The sequence below is a fragment of the Onychostoma macrolepis genome, chromosome 22, assembly GCF_012432095.1.
Source record: "Onychostoma macrolepis isolate SWU-2019 chromosome 22, ASM1243209v1, whole genome shotgun sequence".
NCBI lineage: Eukaryota > Metazoa > Chordata > Actinopteri > Cypriniformes > Cyprinidae > Onychostoma > Onychostoma macrolepis.
This window is the reverse complement of record NC_081176.1, coordinates 28,369,841-28,387,416: the sequence shown is the minus strand read 5'-3', so window position 1 is coordinate 28,387,416 and position 17,576 is coordinate 28,369,841. Positions and strand designations below refer to the sequence as shown.

The following is a 17,576-nucleotide window of genomic DNA, read 5'->3' as shown; positions in this document are numbered from 1 at the left end:
GTTTAATGCTGGAAAAAAGACACCGAAACTCCCTTACGTCCCACATACGTCTTCAAAACAGTTGATGTCCGCCACATTAAAGCTGCAAGACTGCAGAAGACATGAATATTTAAATGAAGCCTTTCATCTCAAGGGTGCATGACGTGCACATGCGGCGGACTCTAATTCATTAGTTTGATATGAATGCGTTGGTATTTTCAAGGTAGTTGGTAATAACAATAGCTTCTGGATAAAGATTGAAGTGGGTTACCAAAGAGAAAAACCCAGGAATGGGTGAGTGTTTCTCTCTGAGAATCAAAAAAAAAAAAAAAAATTATATATATATATATATATATATATATATATATAATTTTTTTTTTTTTTCTTGACACTGATGATCAGTAGAAATTCTTCCTTGTCTCTAGTTCTCTAGCTCGCCTGAACCTATACCTAATAGTTTTGGTTTCCTAACAACATAAAATGTCAAGAAGATTGTGTTTTTTTCAAACTAATTAACGGTTTGGGGGGTGGCAAATGTGAACGCAAGCCTGTGCATGAGGCATTCTCTATTGCATTAGTTGGGACACCACAGGGGTCAATCCTGGGCCCAATAGATGTCATAAACAGAATAAATTGCCACTGGATGTTTTTTCTGCTGTTCTGTGCTAAAGGAGCTTCAAGAACGAGTTCTTCTTGGGGAAAAAATTAAAATCTGTCATGTACTACCCTGTCACACCAAAGTCATATGACTTTCTTGTGTGGAATGTAAAAAGAGATATTTTGAAGAATTCTCACTTGCATTTGCTCACTTGCATTTGCATGCATTTGTGCATGATTGATAGAGATATCAGTTTAAATGAAGCTGACAGTTAGAGTCCTGCAGGAGAATGAATCATGCAGCTCAGTCCAGATCTCTGCTGGAGAGATCCACACATTTGGACAGAACACACACAACACGCACACCTAACATAAGGCCTATGCGGGCAGAACTAGTTTCCCTGAGGAGGTCAGGTAAATTTGTGTTTTACAGACGTACGTTGCGATTATAATCCCATCCAAATCGAACACGACTGAGTTTTTCTTGCACAACCCTGGTTAAAAATACAGAACAAATTGCCTACTATTTTCTTGAGCATCCTCTGAGAAATCTAATCCTGTCTAATCATATCTTTTTTTTTTTTTTGCGTTGCCTTGTGCGCCTTCTTTATGGATTAAGGTGTTTTTGCCAACTTAGAGTAAAAAAAAAAAAAAATGTGGTTCAAGTACTGCTGGCATCCTACCTGATGTAGAAAGAAAATACATTTTTATTAATTTATGTGCCTAAAAATGCACATACACCTCCTGCATATTTCATTTCTGAGGTTAAAATACAATAAAAGCAAGGCAACAACTTTCCTATGCATTTGAGCGGAACTAATACTAGAGAAAATGCATAATATTTAGTTTATTTACTCTGTTTTTTTCTCTTTCTCTTTATCAACCTTCCATCCATTTACTGTTCCTTTATTTTTCCATCCTTACAGAGCAGTGCACGTATCAATATCTCAGAAGGCTCATGCCCGGAGAGAATCATAACCATCACGGGTGCAACAGAGTGTGTGTTTAGAGCCTTCACTATGATCACAATCAAACTGGAGGAGGTAAGTACAGGAAAACCACTCTTACATACACAAGCACGCTGAGCAATAAGCATACAATATAATAAAAACATGCATGTTATTGTGCCAATGTTAGAGAAACAGTCCCATAAAAAAAACAGTCAAACTGACCTTATTAATTAAGACAATAATGGAAAATGGATTAAAAAAAGTGCTTATACCTATGAATAATAACTTAATGCTGTTAAATCTACTCAAATTTGTCACATCGTCAACAGTCTGTGAAATAACTGATGTTTGTCAAAAATGAATTAATTCTGGTCAATTTGCAGTGATAAAGCTGTCAGCATGAACGCTTCTTAAAGAAACAGTTCACCCAAAAATGAAAATTTGCTGAAAATTTACTCACTCTCTGGCTATCCAAGATGTAGATAAGTTTGTTTCTTCATCAGATTTGGAGAAATGTAGCACTAATGAACTTGCTCACCAATGGATCCTCTGCAGTGAATGGGAGCCGTCAAAAAGAGAGTCTAAACACATAATAAAAACATAACAATAATCCACAAGTAATCCACACCATCCATCAATTAGCATCTTGTGAACTGACAAATCCATCATTAAGACGTTTTTAAGTTCAACCCATTGCTTCCAGATAAAAAAAAAAAATAATAATAATAATAATAAAAATAGTCCTCTCTCCATAATATTGTTTTCTCCAGTGAAAAAGTTGTCTTGCCTAAATAAGGAGAGAAATATGCACCGATCAAGAACTGTTTACAAGCGAAAACAGTCTGAAAGAGTTCTAAACAAATATGTGGTGGATTTTGATATGAGATGACTATTTTGGCCAAGAAGTAATGGTTTAAAATTAAATAAATCCATCATGAAGACGTTTTATTACAAACATGCAATGTTTGTATAAAAAACTAAACAAAAAAAAATCTAAAGTCATGTCAATAACTGTGATGTTTTTATCAGCTGTTTGGACTCTCATTCTGACGGCACCCATTCACTGCAGATGATCCATTGATGAGTGATGCAATGCTAAATTTCTCCAAATCTGTTCAAATGAACCAACAAACTCATCTACATCTTGGATAGCCTGAGAGTGAGAAAATTTTCAGCAAATTTTTATTTTCATTAAAACATGTTCCTAGTCTTATTTTGCCTTTTTTAATAACAGAGAAAAAATGGACATAAAAATTTGATGATACCAATGAATAATTACTTAATGCTATTCAAAACCTTTTTAAATTTATCGCATCGTCAACAGTCTGCAGATAACTGACTTATGCAGAAACTGAATGGTTTCCAGACGATTTGCAGAGATAAAGCTGTCAGGATGAACGCATGAACACCCTTTAACTCTGCATGTTTGAATTTCAGCAATTTTGAGACATGGTTTGTAAGAACAGCTGGATGAAAGAGTCGTGGGTAGTTTTCATATATCGTCAGTCGGTCCCATAGCAGTGGGGTGTCTATCTGTTGTAGGATAACCTCAGAAATATAATTTGAGCCCCTACACGTTACGTTCCCTTGCTGATGCCAGTGAACGATTGCTGAAAAGAGACATACAGCTCTTTGAAAAAAAGTGCCAGACTTCGCAATTCGCGATGGGACTTTTGAAGCTGATGTGTGTCATGTATTTCAAATACTTTCTTGCCTGACAGCCACGTTAACTCAACCAATGGCATGAGTCTGAGGTCGGGATCTGTATATCCGAGCAATAGCACTCTTTAGCTTAGTAAATTGGGAGGAAATGATAAAAAAAAAAAGTTGAAAGTAAATGCATAAGCAGCCAAATGTAAACCTGAAAATACCCAGTCATTTATAGAAACATACATACGTACGCGTCCCACATCCGTATTTTTATTAATGGCATCAGTAGAGTTATATAACTGCCAGTCAATGAGGTGTGTATGTCAGCCTGCAGCATGTCAGCGCTACACCCACCAAGTAATAATGAATCTTCTCACTCCTGCTAAATCCATTATGTGTTTGATATCCTTTCATAGCAGGCAGGGTGCCATTCATTAAACATCTGTTAGGAATCTCCCTGTCCTCTGCACAAGCCTGTTTCCGTACCCATAACGGAAGAGTCACCATAGAAACCCCTGAGGTGGCGGCGGGGTTCGTTTATGCCGAGCATAAGATGAGAATTACTGGTTGAATTTTACAAGGAGCTCTATTGAGGTCTTGGCCGGCTTTGATCCAGAATGTTTTCGCCTGCTCTTTCAGTCAGCTGAGAACATGGGGGACATCTAAAAGCCATGTTTCAGAGTTTCGGATGATATATGACAGAATAGACAAAGAATTTCGGAGCTTAGAGAGAAGACTGTGAAAGTCTAGACTAGAAAATAACAGAGTCTGGGTTTTTAAAGCTAAAAAAATCACAAGTAATGCCATGAGACACTAAGACACTAGAGCGTATTCACTAATAATTCCACATGGTTTTATGTGCAAACATTTTGGCAAACAATGTAAAACTGAATATTAATATTGCACAAATTCACATTATTTCTTATTTCTATGTAATTTAGGCATTCCCAAACTTTTTTTTTTTTTTTTTTGTCAGCCAAACCTCTTTCACCTAATATATTTACTTGAAGTACCCCTGAGATTTTAAAATAAATATTTTAATAATTAAATATCACATTTGCATGTTCACGGTTCTCTGATATTGGTTAATGTTCACATGACATGCAGGTACACAAATTAAATATTTCATGTTTTTTAGTAAATGGTTTATTTTAATTGATGCTATTTTAAAATTATTTTAATTTTACATTTTTATGATCTAATCAATTATCAGCAATTCCCTTGCAATTCCAAAACTTAGTTGGGGATACCATGACGTAATATAATGTTTAATGCACTTTATATAATAACAACAAATGAAATACAGTATTTCACAGACGTGAGTACACCCCTCACATTTTTGTAAATATTTTATTATATCTTTTCATGTGACAACACTGAAGAAATGACACTTTGCTACAATGTAAAGTAGTGAGTGTACAGCTTGTATAACAGTGTAAATTTGCTGTCCCCTCAAAATAACTCAACACACAGCCATTAATGTCTAAACCGCTGGCCACAAAAGTGAGTACACCCCTAAGTAAAAATGTCCAAATTGGGCCCAATTAGACATTTTCTCTCCCCAGTGTCATGTGACTCGTTAGTGTTACAAGGTCTCAGGTGTGAATGGGGAGCAGGTGTGTTAAATTTGGTGTTATCGCTCTCACTCTCTCATACTGGTCACTGGAAGTTCAACATGGCACCTCATGGCAAAGAAGTCTCTGAGGATCTGAATAAAAGAATTGTTGCTCTACATAAAGATGGCGTAGGCTATAAGAAGATTGCCAAGACCCTGAAACTGAGCTGCAGCACGGTGGCCAAGACCATACAGCGGTTTAACAGGACAGCTTCCACTCAGAACAGGCCTCGCCATGGTCGACCAAAGAAGTTGAGTGCACGTACTCAGCGTTATGTCCAGAGGTTGTGTTTGGGAAATAGACGTATGAGTGCTGCCAGCATTGCTGCAGAGGTTGAAGGGGTGGGGGGATCAGCCTGTTAGTGCTCAGACCATACGCCGCACACTGCAACAAATTGTTCTGCATGGCTGTCGTCCCAGTAGGAAGCCTCTTCTAAAGATGATGTACAAGAAAGCCCGCAAAAAGTTTGCTGAAGACAATGAGACTAAGGGCAAGGATTACTGGAACCATGTCCTGTGGTCTGATGAGACCAAGATAAACTTATTTGGTTCAGATGGTGTCAAGCGTGTGTGGCGACAACCAGGTGAGGAGTACAAAGACAAGTGTGTCTTGCCTACAGTCAAGCATGGCGGTGGGAGTGTCATGGTCTGGAGCTGCATGAGTGCTGCCGGCACTGGGGAGCTACAGTTCATAGAGGGAACCATGAATGCCAACATGTACTGTGACATACTGAAGCAGAGCATGATCCCCTCCCTTCGGCGACTGGGACATGATATCGACCCCAAACACACCTCCAAGACGCTGAGGGTAAAGGTGATGGACTGGCCAAGTATGTCTCCAGACCTAAATCCTATTGAGCATCTGTGGTGCATCCTCAAACGGAAGGTGGAGGAGCGCAAGGTCTCTAACATCCACCAGCTCCGTGATGTCGTCATGGAGGAGTGGAAGAGGACTCCAGTGGCAACCTGTGAAGCTCTGGTGAACTCCATGCCCAAGAGGGTTAAGGCAGTGCTGGAAAATAATGGTGGCCACACAAAATATTGACACTTTGAGCCCAATTTGGACATTTTCACTTAGGGGTGTACTCACTTTTGTGGCCAGCGGTTTAGACATTAATGGCTGTGGGTTGAGTTATTTTGAGGGGACAACAAATTTACACTGTTATACAAGCTGTACACTCACTACTTTACATTGTAGCAAAGTGTCATTTCTTCAGTGTTGTCACATGAAAAATATAATAAAATATTTATAAAAATATGAAAGGTGTACTCACTTCTGTGAGATACTGTATATAGTATATTTTTTACTCTTTGTATTTCATATCAATATGGTATAAGGTTATCCTGTTTAAATCAATGTGACAAACAAATATAAAAGTAATCAAAAAGTAGTCAGATTATATTAACTAAAATGTGTAATGTAATGGATTACGTTACTAACTACATTTTTTTTTATTTTATCAGTAACAGAACCCTGTTTAAATATTAAGCAATCATGTTAAAATAATAAAAAATAAAACTAAATGCATTCACACTAGAAATCTGCCATGATATAATTTTTATTATTACAAGATAATTAAATTTATGGTACATTTCACAAGTAATTACAAAGAAATGACAAGTTGCACATTGAATTAAACAATAAATTTAAGCAGAAAAATATTTTCTGTAAAACCTATATTATTTACATTAGATTATTTAATCTAATGTATTATTTACAACTTCAAAATAATAATAATTTATCATGATAATTTTAATGCTTGTGGTCCATATCCACATAAAAAAAAAAAAAAACATAGAATGGTGTATTCTTGCTGTTGATTCGTGGTATTAAAACAACAGAAGGCACTTGAATCTTGTTTTGCTTCAGAAATTGTTTTTGACTTCACCCGCATGTTGTCAACACCGAGTTGTTGTTGCATATGCTTTAGATTGCAGCTTTTAAACTGCTCCTTAGTTGCATCAGATCAAGAGCCTTTACAAATTGTCATAAATTCTGAGCCAAGACCCCCTTACTCAACAGCTAATATGCAAATAAGACTGAGTCAATCTGCTGAGAGTAATATCTAAATTGATATTTTATTATCCAGGAGGGTTGTTAAATGAGATGAGAGGGATGAGGGGTAAAGGCTTTGTGTGATGTCCTACATCAAGAATGAATCAGGGGAGTGGACATCCTTTAGTCACCATCATTAAGAATGAGGCATATTAATATCAATCCTAATTCCACTGAGAAAAGACTACAGAGGGCCACAAAGAGGCACTGGGAACAGAGAAAAATAGAGAATATAATTTCAGTCAGGCATTTGGATATTCTTTTCCTCAGCATCGGCAAGAAAAGATGCACAGTTTTCTTTTTTTCCACCTCCCCTTCGTTCTCTGGAGGTTTTGGGGCGAGACGTTGAAAGAACACAACAACAGCGTCTCCAAACCCCTAGCGCTGATGGAAACACTAAACAGAGAAGAAAAAGACTCACTAGCTCTGCTTTCCGAGACGCCACTTGAGGCGTATTCATTCGACTCACGTAGGTGAGGTCTGGGTTGATGGGCAGAGAGACAGCACACGCTATTTACATTTCAAACCCGGCAAGATTCCTGCTCCCCCCTAATTGATTGCAGCAGTGGTGGGCCACGATTCGGGCTGATATTTATTACCTGGTTTAATTAAAGAGAAAGCCTCCGAAACTACACTGGATGAATAATGGACGCTGAAGTTGACTTCTTGAAGAAGCAGGAATACGAGAGGGGAACGCTACTTGTCCACCTCTACTTATAGGGATAGCTCTACATTAAGCAATAACCATAAGAAATTTCTGAAAAGCCAAGATGTGCTTTTTTATTGGGGTTCTGTTTTCGCACATTGCAAATGCATGTCACATCTTGATAGAGACAAGTGCGAATGACAGGTGGGTAAATATTGTTTAATTTGGTCATAAAAATCAATGAGTGTCTTCGACGGCAGTGCCACTGTGTTCAGTCAGCTATAACCTTTTGATAGCGGGGCACATCGATCCGCAAACTCTGAATAGGGAAATTGATTGAAGTAGCTTTGGTAAAGAACATTTCATCAGATTGCAATCAAAAGCCACGAAGGGTCATTGGTGCACAATGACATTTTCAAACCTTGGAACAAAGAACGTACGTTAACAATCCTTGTGAATTATGAGGACATCCTTCAAAGGGGAATCACCAGATTAATTCACGGCATGCCACAAATCTTGTTGAGCAATGCTGTTCCTTGTTTACAACAAAGCCTCTGATCTCTTACCTGAATCATGTCACAAATAACTGGTGCTTTTTTCTTTTTTTTTTAACTTTTGCTCGTTTACAGCAAAATATGGGAACAGTTGACATCACCCATTTCGTGTTTGGAAAGGCCAGAGTTGTTGATTTCCTCTAGAAAATCCAGGTTAAGCTGGTAGAAGTAGTCTTGGTAGCATGAGGATATCATAGGGCCAATTCCCTCTGGGAGTAACCTGGGGTTCATTCACTTGCTCAAGGGTACAATAGTGATGGATCAGTGCTTGAAGTTTCAAACCTTAAAACTTTCTACTTACCAGACCAGATTTTTAAGCATGGTTCCAAACCACTCTGAATCAAAATCCTTACTCTTTTGAAAGATGCCATAAAAGCCACAGCACAACTTTCAGTTAACACGTCATCCATTCTATGTTTGGCCCTCAAGGACTTGGCTGCTCTTGTGGCGAACGGCACAGTCACCAGTAAGCCTCCAGTCACGCTGCGGCTGGTCATCCCGGCCAGCCAGTGCGGTTCCCTCATTGGCAAGGGCGGCTCCAAAATCAAAGAGATCAGAGAGGTGAGTGCTTTTCCATATCCCTATCTTTCTTTCCTCCTCCCCAGGACGTCCATGTTAGGACTGCTTGCTCCCTTGCATATTTCATGGGTTTGGATGCCAGTAAAAGCCCATTTATTTTACATTTATGGTCTCTGGGCTGTCAAGATGGTATGAGGTAATGGTGAATGGTCTGTCATGCTAAATTTGGAGTGTTCCGTAATGCAGTTGCAGGGGGTGTGGGGAAGGTTGTTGGAGTTGGGGGAATATCAAGTGCGTTAAGCTAATCGAAGCAAGAAAGTAAGTTCTGAAATGGGGTATGTTTGGTGTGTTGTTGAGGGCTTTCAAGTTACAGTAAACAGTGCATCTCAGTGTATTAGTCCTTCCCTCTTGCTTCATGGGGTTTGGTTAAGCAACTCTTGGATTCAAGGGTTTTTCCACCATGGTTTTGATTATAAATGCATGTGTATTTGGTGGTTTTAACCTAGCAATACTTAAGGGGGAAATTGCTAGAAGTTATCTAAATCTGACAAACTTTTTGGAGACATTTTCAAAGAGAAAGATCTAATTGCTGTAAAGTTAAAGGGATAGTTCACCCAAAAATGAAATTCTTTCATTAATTACTCACCCTCATGTCATTCCAAACCTGTAAGACATTTGTTCATCTTTGGAACTCAAATTAAGATATTTTTGATGAAATCCGAGAGCTTTCTGATGCTGCATAGACAGCAACACAAGCTACCATGTTCAAGGCCCAGAAAGGTAGTAAGGACATCGCTAAAATAGTCTATGTGACAAACAAAAATAATGAGTTTATTCAACAATATATTTTCTTCCGTGTCAGTCTTTGACGCGCATTCACGAGAGTACTACGATGCATCCATGTTGTGCCATTATTAAGTCATTATTTTTGTTGTCTTTGCGCACAAAAAGTATTCTCATAACTTTGTAAAATTAAGGTCCAACCAATGATGTCACATGGACTATTTTAACAATGTCCTTACTACCTTTCTGGGCCTTGAACGTCATAGTTGTGTTGCTGTCTATGTAGGGTCAGAAAGCTCTCAGATTTCATCAAAAATATCTTAATTTGTGTTCCGAAGATGAACAAAGGTCTTATGGGTTTGAAACGACACGAGAGCGAGTAATTAATGACAGAATTAAAATTTTTGGGTGAACTATCCCTTTAAGGTTTGGGTTAGGGGTGTCCAATCCTGCTTTTGGAGGATCAAGTTCTTACCGAACTCCAACCCTAAATAAAGACACCTCAACCTAAACATGCTATTCAAGGTCTCACCTGTCAGACAGGTGTGTGAGAGCTAAACTCTGCATGAAGCTGGCTCTCCAGGAGCAGGATTGGACAGATCTGACCTATGTAAAACAGTGTACTAATGATGTTCTTCCATGGTTTGGCAGAAAACAGGGGCTCAGGTACAGGTGGCAGGAGATCTTCTGCCTAACTCCACAGAGAGAGGTGTGACGATATCTGGCAGTCAGGATGCCATCATCCAGTGTGTCAAGCTCATCTGCACTGTAATACTGGAGGTAATTTGACTCAGAGCAAATCCATTTGGCTTCATTAACACAAGATTGTTATGCATGCATTGGCCTTGAAAAACTGTTGTGGATGACTATTGTATGATATTCCTAATCTGCAAGACTTCAAAGGCTTCTGTGCTTCAAAGACCGCACACTGGTTTTCAGTTTTAGCTTTAGTGGCGTTGATAAATGGATATGATAAATTTCTGGAGCCTAAACAGATATTTTTATTGCTTTTTGCATGTCAAATACTTTTTCCAAAGATACTTGATCTAACTAACTGCATGTTAAAAATCATTACAACAATGATTAGTGAATGTGGTCTCTCAGCTCTATCACAGCGTGAAATGCATTTGCTCTCAAATGGGTTTCTTTGCACATAAATGGTTGAGAAAAAGAGTTTATACTTCTTATTCTTTGGGATTGTGCTGAATGCGTACTGCTCATTCTGTTTAATTTTTAATGGACTGGATGAGGGGCAGATTGTTGACGGCTACACTGCCCATTTTAGGAATCCTCAGCTGTCTGCCTGCTCCAGGATGCAAATTATGCAAAGTCACCCAATGAATATTTAAAAAGATTCTTTTTGTTTGGTTGAGCAATGGTGGGGGATGCGCTTCACTGGGTTTTCATCGCTTCGGCCTTATTCTGACCTCTTAATCGAATTACATATGAGCAGGTACAGTCAGTTATTGGCATACTTATGCTTTATTTTATAAAACATGTCCTTCAGGCCCAGATGACACCGTGTCTTGGACTAAAAGGCCAAGAGTGATTTCAGAGTCATTTTGTAAATGTATTTTATTCCTTTTTGAAGTTAAAATGTAGGTTTGAACAACAGACTTGTGATGTTACTCAAAGAAAACATGCTCAGGGCACATTTTCAGCATTGTAAGTTTTCCATTTGAGGATATCATAAGCAAGCATTAATAGCATTCTGAAATAATTTGGCCAAATGACTTCCTGTGAGAGGATAATGGTATGCTTTTAAGTGATCCGATGAAGAGCCAATCGATAAATGTTGCATTTGTGCACCATGTCAGCATTTCCAGTCATTAAGATAATATGACCAAATGACTTTGCAAATGCCTTAGGTAAGAGAAACCTTGATTTGTTCTAGACGTTTCAGCACTATTGCCGAATGAGCTGCGAATGATACTCAAAGTTTAATATTGAGGGTGAATCTGTAATGTTCTGAGTTCAAATGAATAATTGTTGTATGTTTGCAGTCTCCTCCAAAGGGTGCTACAATTCCGTACCGCCCCACTCCTGCTCCAGGTGCAGTGCTCCTTGCTGGAAATCAGGTAAAAATACACACCAAAATGGTAAAACATACCGTTCTTTCATCAACAATACTAAGCGTCCCACTTTTCTTATAAAATCCATAACACGTAAAGGTGAATTACAAATTAACAAAAATCAATTATTGAGAAAGTACAAAAAAAAAAAAAAAAGCTGTCTCCTTGTCTTTCACCCATTCTGATCTTCTAATAATACTAACCAATAATTTGAGGTCTCGGATGAGGTTTCGCAGGAAATGTCAATTTATCACGTCCATAGACATTTATAGGATTGTTTATTTTAAAACAGTTGATTTCAATGAGTCAAAAGATATTATTTATGGATATTTATTTTTTGTGTTATGAATTTGACTTTTTTGATAGGGTGTACTAGTGTACCTCTGCAAGTAACTATGAACCAAGTATTCCATAGTGCACCTTTAATAAGTGTTAAAGGAATAGTTCAATAAAAAAATAAAAATCACTTTTTTTTTTTTTCAATAATGTACTCACCATAGTTTTAAACCTGTATTACTTTTTCCTTCTTGGGAAATTTGGCATATCCTGGCCACTCCTTTTAAAATGATGAAAGTGAATGAGTTGTTAAGCAACAAAATGACAAAACAATCGCAAATAGTCTATTATATTCCAAGTCAAATAATGACAGTATTTCATTTTTGGGCGAATTATTCCTTCAAGACCTTGTTCACACTGCACACAAATCTTCAGGACTTGCTGTCCAAAGTGACATTTTGCAAGGAATAAAATTGGAATCCATTTGTTCAGACAGTATAGTCAATGTCTGATACAGATACATCGATTGTGACAGTCATGACGTAGGTGTCATCATGCTGCCAAGAGAGTTGTTTCTTTTACAGCTGAAATTTGCAAGTTGTCATTGTGGATGTCTTTTATGGCTTCTCACCATGGAGCTAAACTTATAAGGTTTACACTGTTTAATTGTATGAATGCAAGTATTTTAAAGTATAAATGTATTTAAATCAGGTTTTGGTTTTTTTGCAGATCAGTCTAGAAATTGTGTTTGTATAAACCAAAAAAAAAGAAAAAAAAAAAGATGCCTGTGTGAACAAGGTTTAATTGTCTCAAATATAACCCTCATAATTAGTGCTGGGATCAAGCAGATCCAATTAACATCACCCAAAACACAAACCCCACATATAAATATACTGTGTGCACTGAAAATACTTAATATTCAGTTGACTTAATATTGTAGAGTTTCATAAAGCGCCACACAGCTGACAGCATGCTGCCTCTATTTCCTTTAATAAAACGCGTCTTTCCATCAATGAAGGGTATTGGTTGGGACAGTCTGTGTTTATGAAATATTTCTAAGCTTGTTTGTTGTGTTCTCATTAATGTCATGGACTGAAGTCATGTAAACAAAGTATTGCAAACATGAATAAATACATCTAAGGTTTAGTTCCATTTATTAGGTTACACTGTTATAAATCTGTCGTGCAGCTAATATCACATTGCGAGAAATTCTTACAGCCTCAATAGACCTTATTCAGTGTGAATGGCATGTTTAATTTGGCACAAATGAAAATGGGATCCAGGAATGTAAGTATATTCAAAACCTGAAACACAAGCTGAACAAATTTGTGTGTAAAAAGCATTCAGAGTCCCAGTTTTGTCAGAAGATATATTTTCAGTGCTTCGACTAAATTTGTTCATAAAACCATTCTTACTTAAGTTGTCGGTTTTAATGGCCATTGAACGAACTGTGCTTCCATCCTTCACAGCCTTGTTTTCGTCCCCATCAAATGAACTATGCCGTCTATCCTGACTAAGGTCTATTGTTTCACTCTTTAATCTATCGTTTGCGCTGTTACTCACTTCACATAATTCTCCAACACGTCTCTAGAAGAGAGTAGGATAGCCATTATGTTTATTCATGTTGACACAGCTATTCATTATCAACACTCCTATGCATGAATAACAGTAGCATTAAGATCAATCAGGCTCATGAATATTCCTCACCATTAAAAGTGTTGTGAAGTCATTTGCCAATGGTGTAATTAATCGGACTGGCAGAAACTTTGACACGTGCACTTATGGTGCATCGTCTGTTTGATATATTTACCTGTCTGTCATGATGAGTAAGATTAATGTCTAATAATGAAATTAATATTCATTGCTTCATCTTTTTTTTTTTTTCATTAACGCTTTTCTGTCTGTATTCAAATCACGCCTAATGGTAATGATAGCAAAATTGACGCTAATGTACATGCGAAATATGCATATTCGTAAGACTAATGACATGCGAATGAAGCCTTGGTTTGTGTCTCTGTCCCCTATTTGCCTTTTTAAGGTTTTCGAAACATCAGAGTTTGCGTCTCACCCGCTTTTCTCAGTGGCTCAGGGAGGGCTGGATCTGCAACAAGTGAGTATCTTTTATCCATGAAGGATAATATAGGGAGCTGTGCTTCCCACTCTTTCTTTATTTACCTCTTTCACCCCTGCATGGAGATGGGAATTCTGTTCCCCTCTATCATTCCTCCTGCCGCATGTTGCAGCCAGTGTCCTACCCACTTGAGCAAGGGAGCGAGACTATACAGCAATTACTGTTTTTTAGACATGAGCTTGTTTTTTCCACTTGACATTCAGTTCAGGCATGGCTTTACCATCGATCCACTGCAATTGTATTGATTTTTGCTGAGAACTGAGTTTTGACTTGATTTTGTAAAATTGTGTAAACTTTACAGGTATTAAATAGGGTGTCCCCCAAGGCCGTGGCTTTGGTCCTATCATATTTACAACATTTTAAAAGATTTTGCAATAAAGAAATTTTTGGTCACACTTTATATTAGGTGGCCTTAACTACTATGTACTTACATCAAAAAATAAGTACAATGTACTTATTGTGTTCATATTGTATTGCAAAACACTTCTGCTGCTATTGAGGTGGGATACGGGTAAGGGTTAGGGACAGGTTTGGTGGTCTGGGTAGGTTTAAGGTGTAAGGGATGGGTCAACAGTGTAATTATAAAGGTAATTACAGAAATTAATTACAGATGTAATTACATATAGGTATTTTTAAAAATATAAGTACAATGTAAAAACATGTATGTACACAATAAGTGAATTGTACCAAATGATTAATTTAAATGTAAGTACATAGTAGTTAAGGCCACCTAATGTAAAGTGGGACCAAATTTTTTAACCCAAAACACTTACTTTTATGTTTTCATGTAGCTCACATACATACAATTATGACCTCAAAAAATAAAAATAAAATTGTGCAACATCCATAAATTTTGTGAGGAACTGACCAACATTTAAGTTGTTTTTTCATCTTACTCTCTAATTTTGCAAACAACTTAGCTTTGAAGTGTATAATTTACAGGGCGGACAAAAAAAAATATAACTGTTCTTTAACAATATGAGGTGCTCATCACTGATGTTTCTGTGAGAAACATTTATTCTGGATGTTTTAGTTACAGGATACTCTGCTGCTGTGGGAAGTTCATTTGAGGATACTATGATGGTGTGAATGACTGATAATCTCTTGACTTAATGTTCAGGTCTTCTGGGCAGACTGTTATCAGTGTATATGTGCAAGTTTTACTATGAAGATTAACAGGAACAGTTGATACCATCACCTATCCCCCCATTCCCAAGTCAGCAGTTAAACACAGTGGTGAAAGAATGTTTATCATGGCCTGGAGACACAATATTAAGGTTAAAACTGTTAAGTGTGTATTATTTAGGAAAATTTCCTAAAAATAACATTTACCAACCTTTATGTGATTGCAAATCTGTGAGATTTTTGTTTTTCTGTGAAATCCAGAAGAGATGTTTAGCAGAATGTCTAAGCTGATTGTATTTATTTAAGCGCACATTTGCACTCAAATTTGGGTTAATTTCTGAGACGTGAGAACCGGTGGCATTTGTTGTCACTGTTTGCTGGCATGACGCATATAATATTCCAGGTCTGATAAAGGGCTCTGGTGGAGGGCAAACATTTTCAGTAAAACAACTAAAATTATGGTCTGTTCCTCATACAAAACTGTTTTATGACTTTAGAAGTTTTATGGACTATATTTATGGCCTTTTTTGAGATTGACATTCCCTGGCCACTGCCTGCTTTGTTGTATGGAAAACAACCGCATGAATATTACTGAAATCATCCTGTGTTTTGGAGTGAATTAATGATGACAGAATTTTCTTTTTTGGGTGAACTGTTCCTTTAAGTGTCAGCCGCCTCTGACTAATGCTGATGTGAAGGCTAAAAAGGGGAACCATGTGACCTTCCAATACACACACTCTACCTCGAGAGCTGTAAGGACGAGGTGTCAGGCCCGAGCACTGACATTCTCTTAAACGAGCGGCGATAAATGCTGTCTGCCAGGAGACAGGGGACTGACAACATCACCACGGCTCTCGCTAATGAAGGCACCGCGTATGTGTGTGTGTGCATAAGGATTACGCAGCGTTAAGTGGCTCAGCCAGCCGATTAATGCTTTTCTACATTATTTACGAGCATTTTGAGCTCGGAGAACAGGAAGGAAAGAGATAATATGGAAATGACTGAAATGATGAAAGCCCCGCCTCCTTTTTGCTACCTTAAGTCCTTACCCGGCAGGCAGACGTATCTTTCCAAGCTTTTGAAACCAAGTAATAGTTCAACCAAATGAAATTGCAGTTTATTTCCTCACCCTCATTTTGCTCCTAACCTTTTTGAGGGCTATCAGGCTCCAGAAATAAATTGCCATTTAAGAGGTCCATATGACTTACGCACTATATTCCAAGTCAGAAATAGACCAAAATTTAAGTCATCAATAATCAGTTGCGAAGCAATGAGAGTAGTGCTGTGTCGTTCGTATTCTGATGTAAATCCAAGTGAAATGAATTATCGGACAAGAAAAATTTACTGCACACATCTGATTCTTTGCATCGGTTGTTTTTTGGATGTTGAGATGTGGGTGTTGGATGCAAAAGTGGAGGCAGATGAACGCGAACTTGCATTTGCAAGTTTATGTGGACTAAATGATTGGAGAAGTCCTGCATACGTCACCAGAGAATAAATTTTGATTTAAACATTACAAAGTCAATATAGATCCAAATTTGAACATGCATTTAGAAAAAAAAGATACAGTGAATTTTAATTTCATGCCGACTTTAATCTTCTCCTCGGCTCTCAAATCTCATTTGCATTCAAATGACACATCCAGATGCATTGTCACAAAGCTGTTGTATTACTTTAGAAGTCTTGGAATATAGTGTGCGTCTTTGTTTTTTGCACAATTTATTTCCCTTGACCTTCAAGTTTGCAGACCCCTTTTTTGTGCTCCATAGAAGCAAGCAAGTTGTATTTTTAACATTTTAAGCACAAATTGAAAAGGAACAGGAGAACAAACAATAAAGATAGCAAAACAAAATGGGAGTCTATCAGAGACATTGAAGTGTAGGGGTGCCAGTCACGTAGCAAACTCTGAGCTCTCCTCCGGAGACAAGCTAAATCCGTCCTGACAAAGAAGGGTCATGTTCCCCCCCCCCACCAAACAATGTTTGCCTTGAGAGCCGTGACCAATCATTTTCATTAACTTGGCTACCAGAGACACAAACTAGGGTTGCTCCTCAACATGGACTGCCATTTCTGCATCACTGATCTTTTTTTTTTTTTTTTCATTTTATCCTCCCTTGGTTTCTCTCTCTCCATTTCTCTTCCACGTGTTTAAACTTTTAAACAGGCTTATGCAAGAGAACCTCTGGGAACAGCACACAGCGTTCTCTGTAGCTTTTGCGTCTGGCTATTTGGCTTCTCATTCTCTTTGATGAAGAAGCCTGGATTCAGAGATCTTCTAGTTTCACATCTGTCCCCTTTAGAAAGTTTTTAAATTATAAAGGTGAGAGAGTGGTCTAGAGGGGTCAGCTGACCGTTGACAAGTGCCCACATACCTTCTAAAATCAGCCAACAGAAAAGAGAAGACCAGCAAACAACTCTAGGCTTGGATGTTTATATCTTGTATAGATATATACCAATAATTACATATCAACGCAAATTCATAATTTAGCAAATCTTCTCACTTCAAAGAACAACTGTGAACTACATTAATAGTTTTCACATGTTAAGTGGTTAGCCAATCATAACAGTTGTTTAACATACTGAAGCCAATTTCAGCACGAAATGGCATGTGCAACCCATTTAT

The 17,576-nt window shown here is 37.7% G+C and overlaps 1 protein-coding gene and 1 long non-coding RNA gene across 5 annotated transcripts in view; one reads left to right on the top strand and one right to left on the bottom strand.

Moving 5' to 3' along the window:
• Positions 1 to 17,576, top strand: part of pcbp4 (poly(rC) binding protein 4) — a 90,054-nt gene that overhangs the window by 62,057 nt on the left and 10,421 nt on the right. For 3 of the 4 annotated variants that reach the window (XM_058761682.1, XM_058761681.1, XM_058761684.1), the window contains 5 exons: positions 1,503 to 1,619; positions 8,477 to 8,608; positions 10,001 to 10,129; positions 11,353 to 11,427; positions 13,736 to 13,807. In XM_058761682.1, the coding sequence (XP_058617665.1) occupies positions 1,503 to 1,619; positions 8,477 to 8,608; positions 10,001 to 10,129; positions 11,353 to 11,427; positions 13,736 to 13,807 (525 nt within the window). The remainder of the gene's footprint in view (positions 1 to 1,502; positions 1,620 to 8,476; positions 8,609 to 10,000; positions 10,130 to 11,352; positions 11,428 to 13,735; positions 13,808 to 17,576) is intronic. The other variant, XM_058761683.1, reaches the window with a different exon arrangement.
• Positions 1,677 to 17,576, bottom strand: part of LOC131531128 (uncharacterized) — a 39,762-nt gene continuing 23,862 nt past the window's right edge. Inside the window, exon 4 of the long non-coding RNA XR_009268574.1 lies at positions 1,677 to 2,107. This is a non-coding gene — a long non-coding RNA (uncharacterized LOC131531128). The remainder of the gene's footprint in view (positions 2,108 to 17,576) is intronic.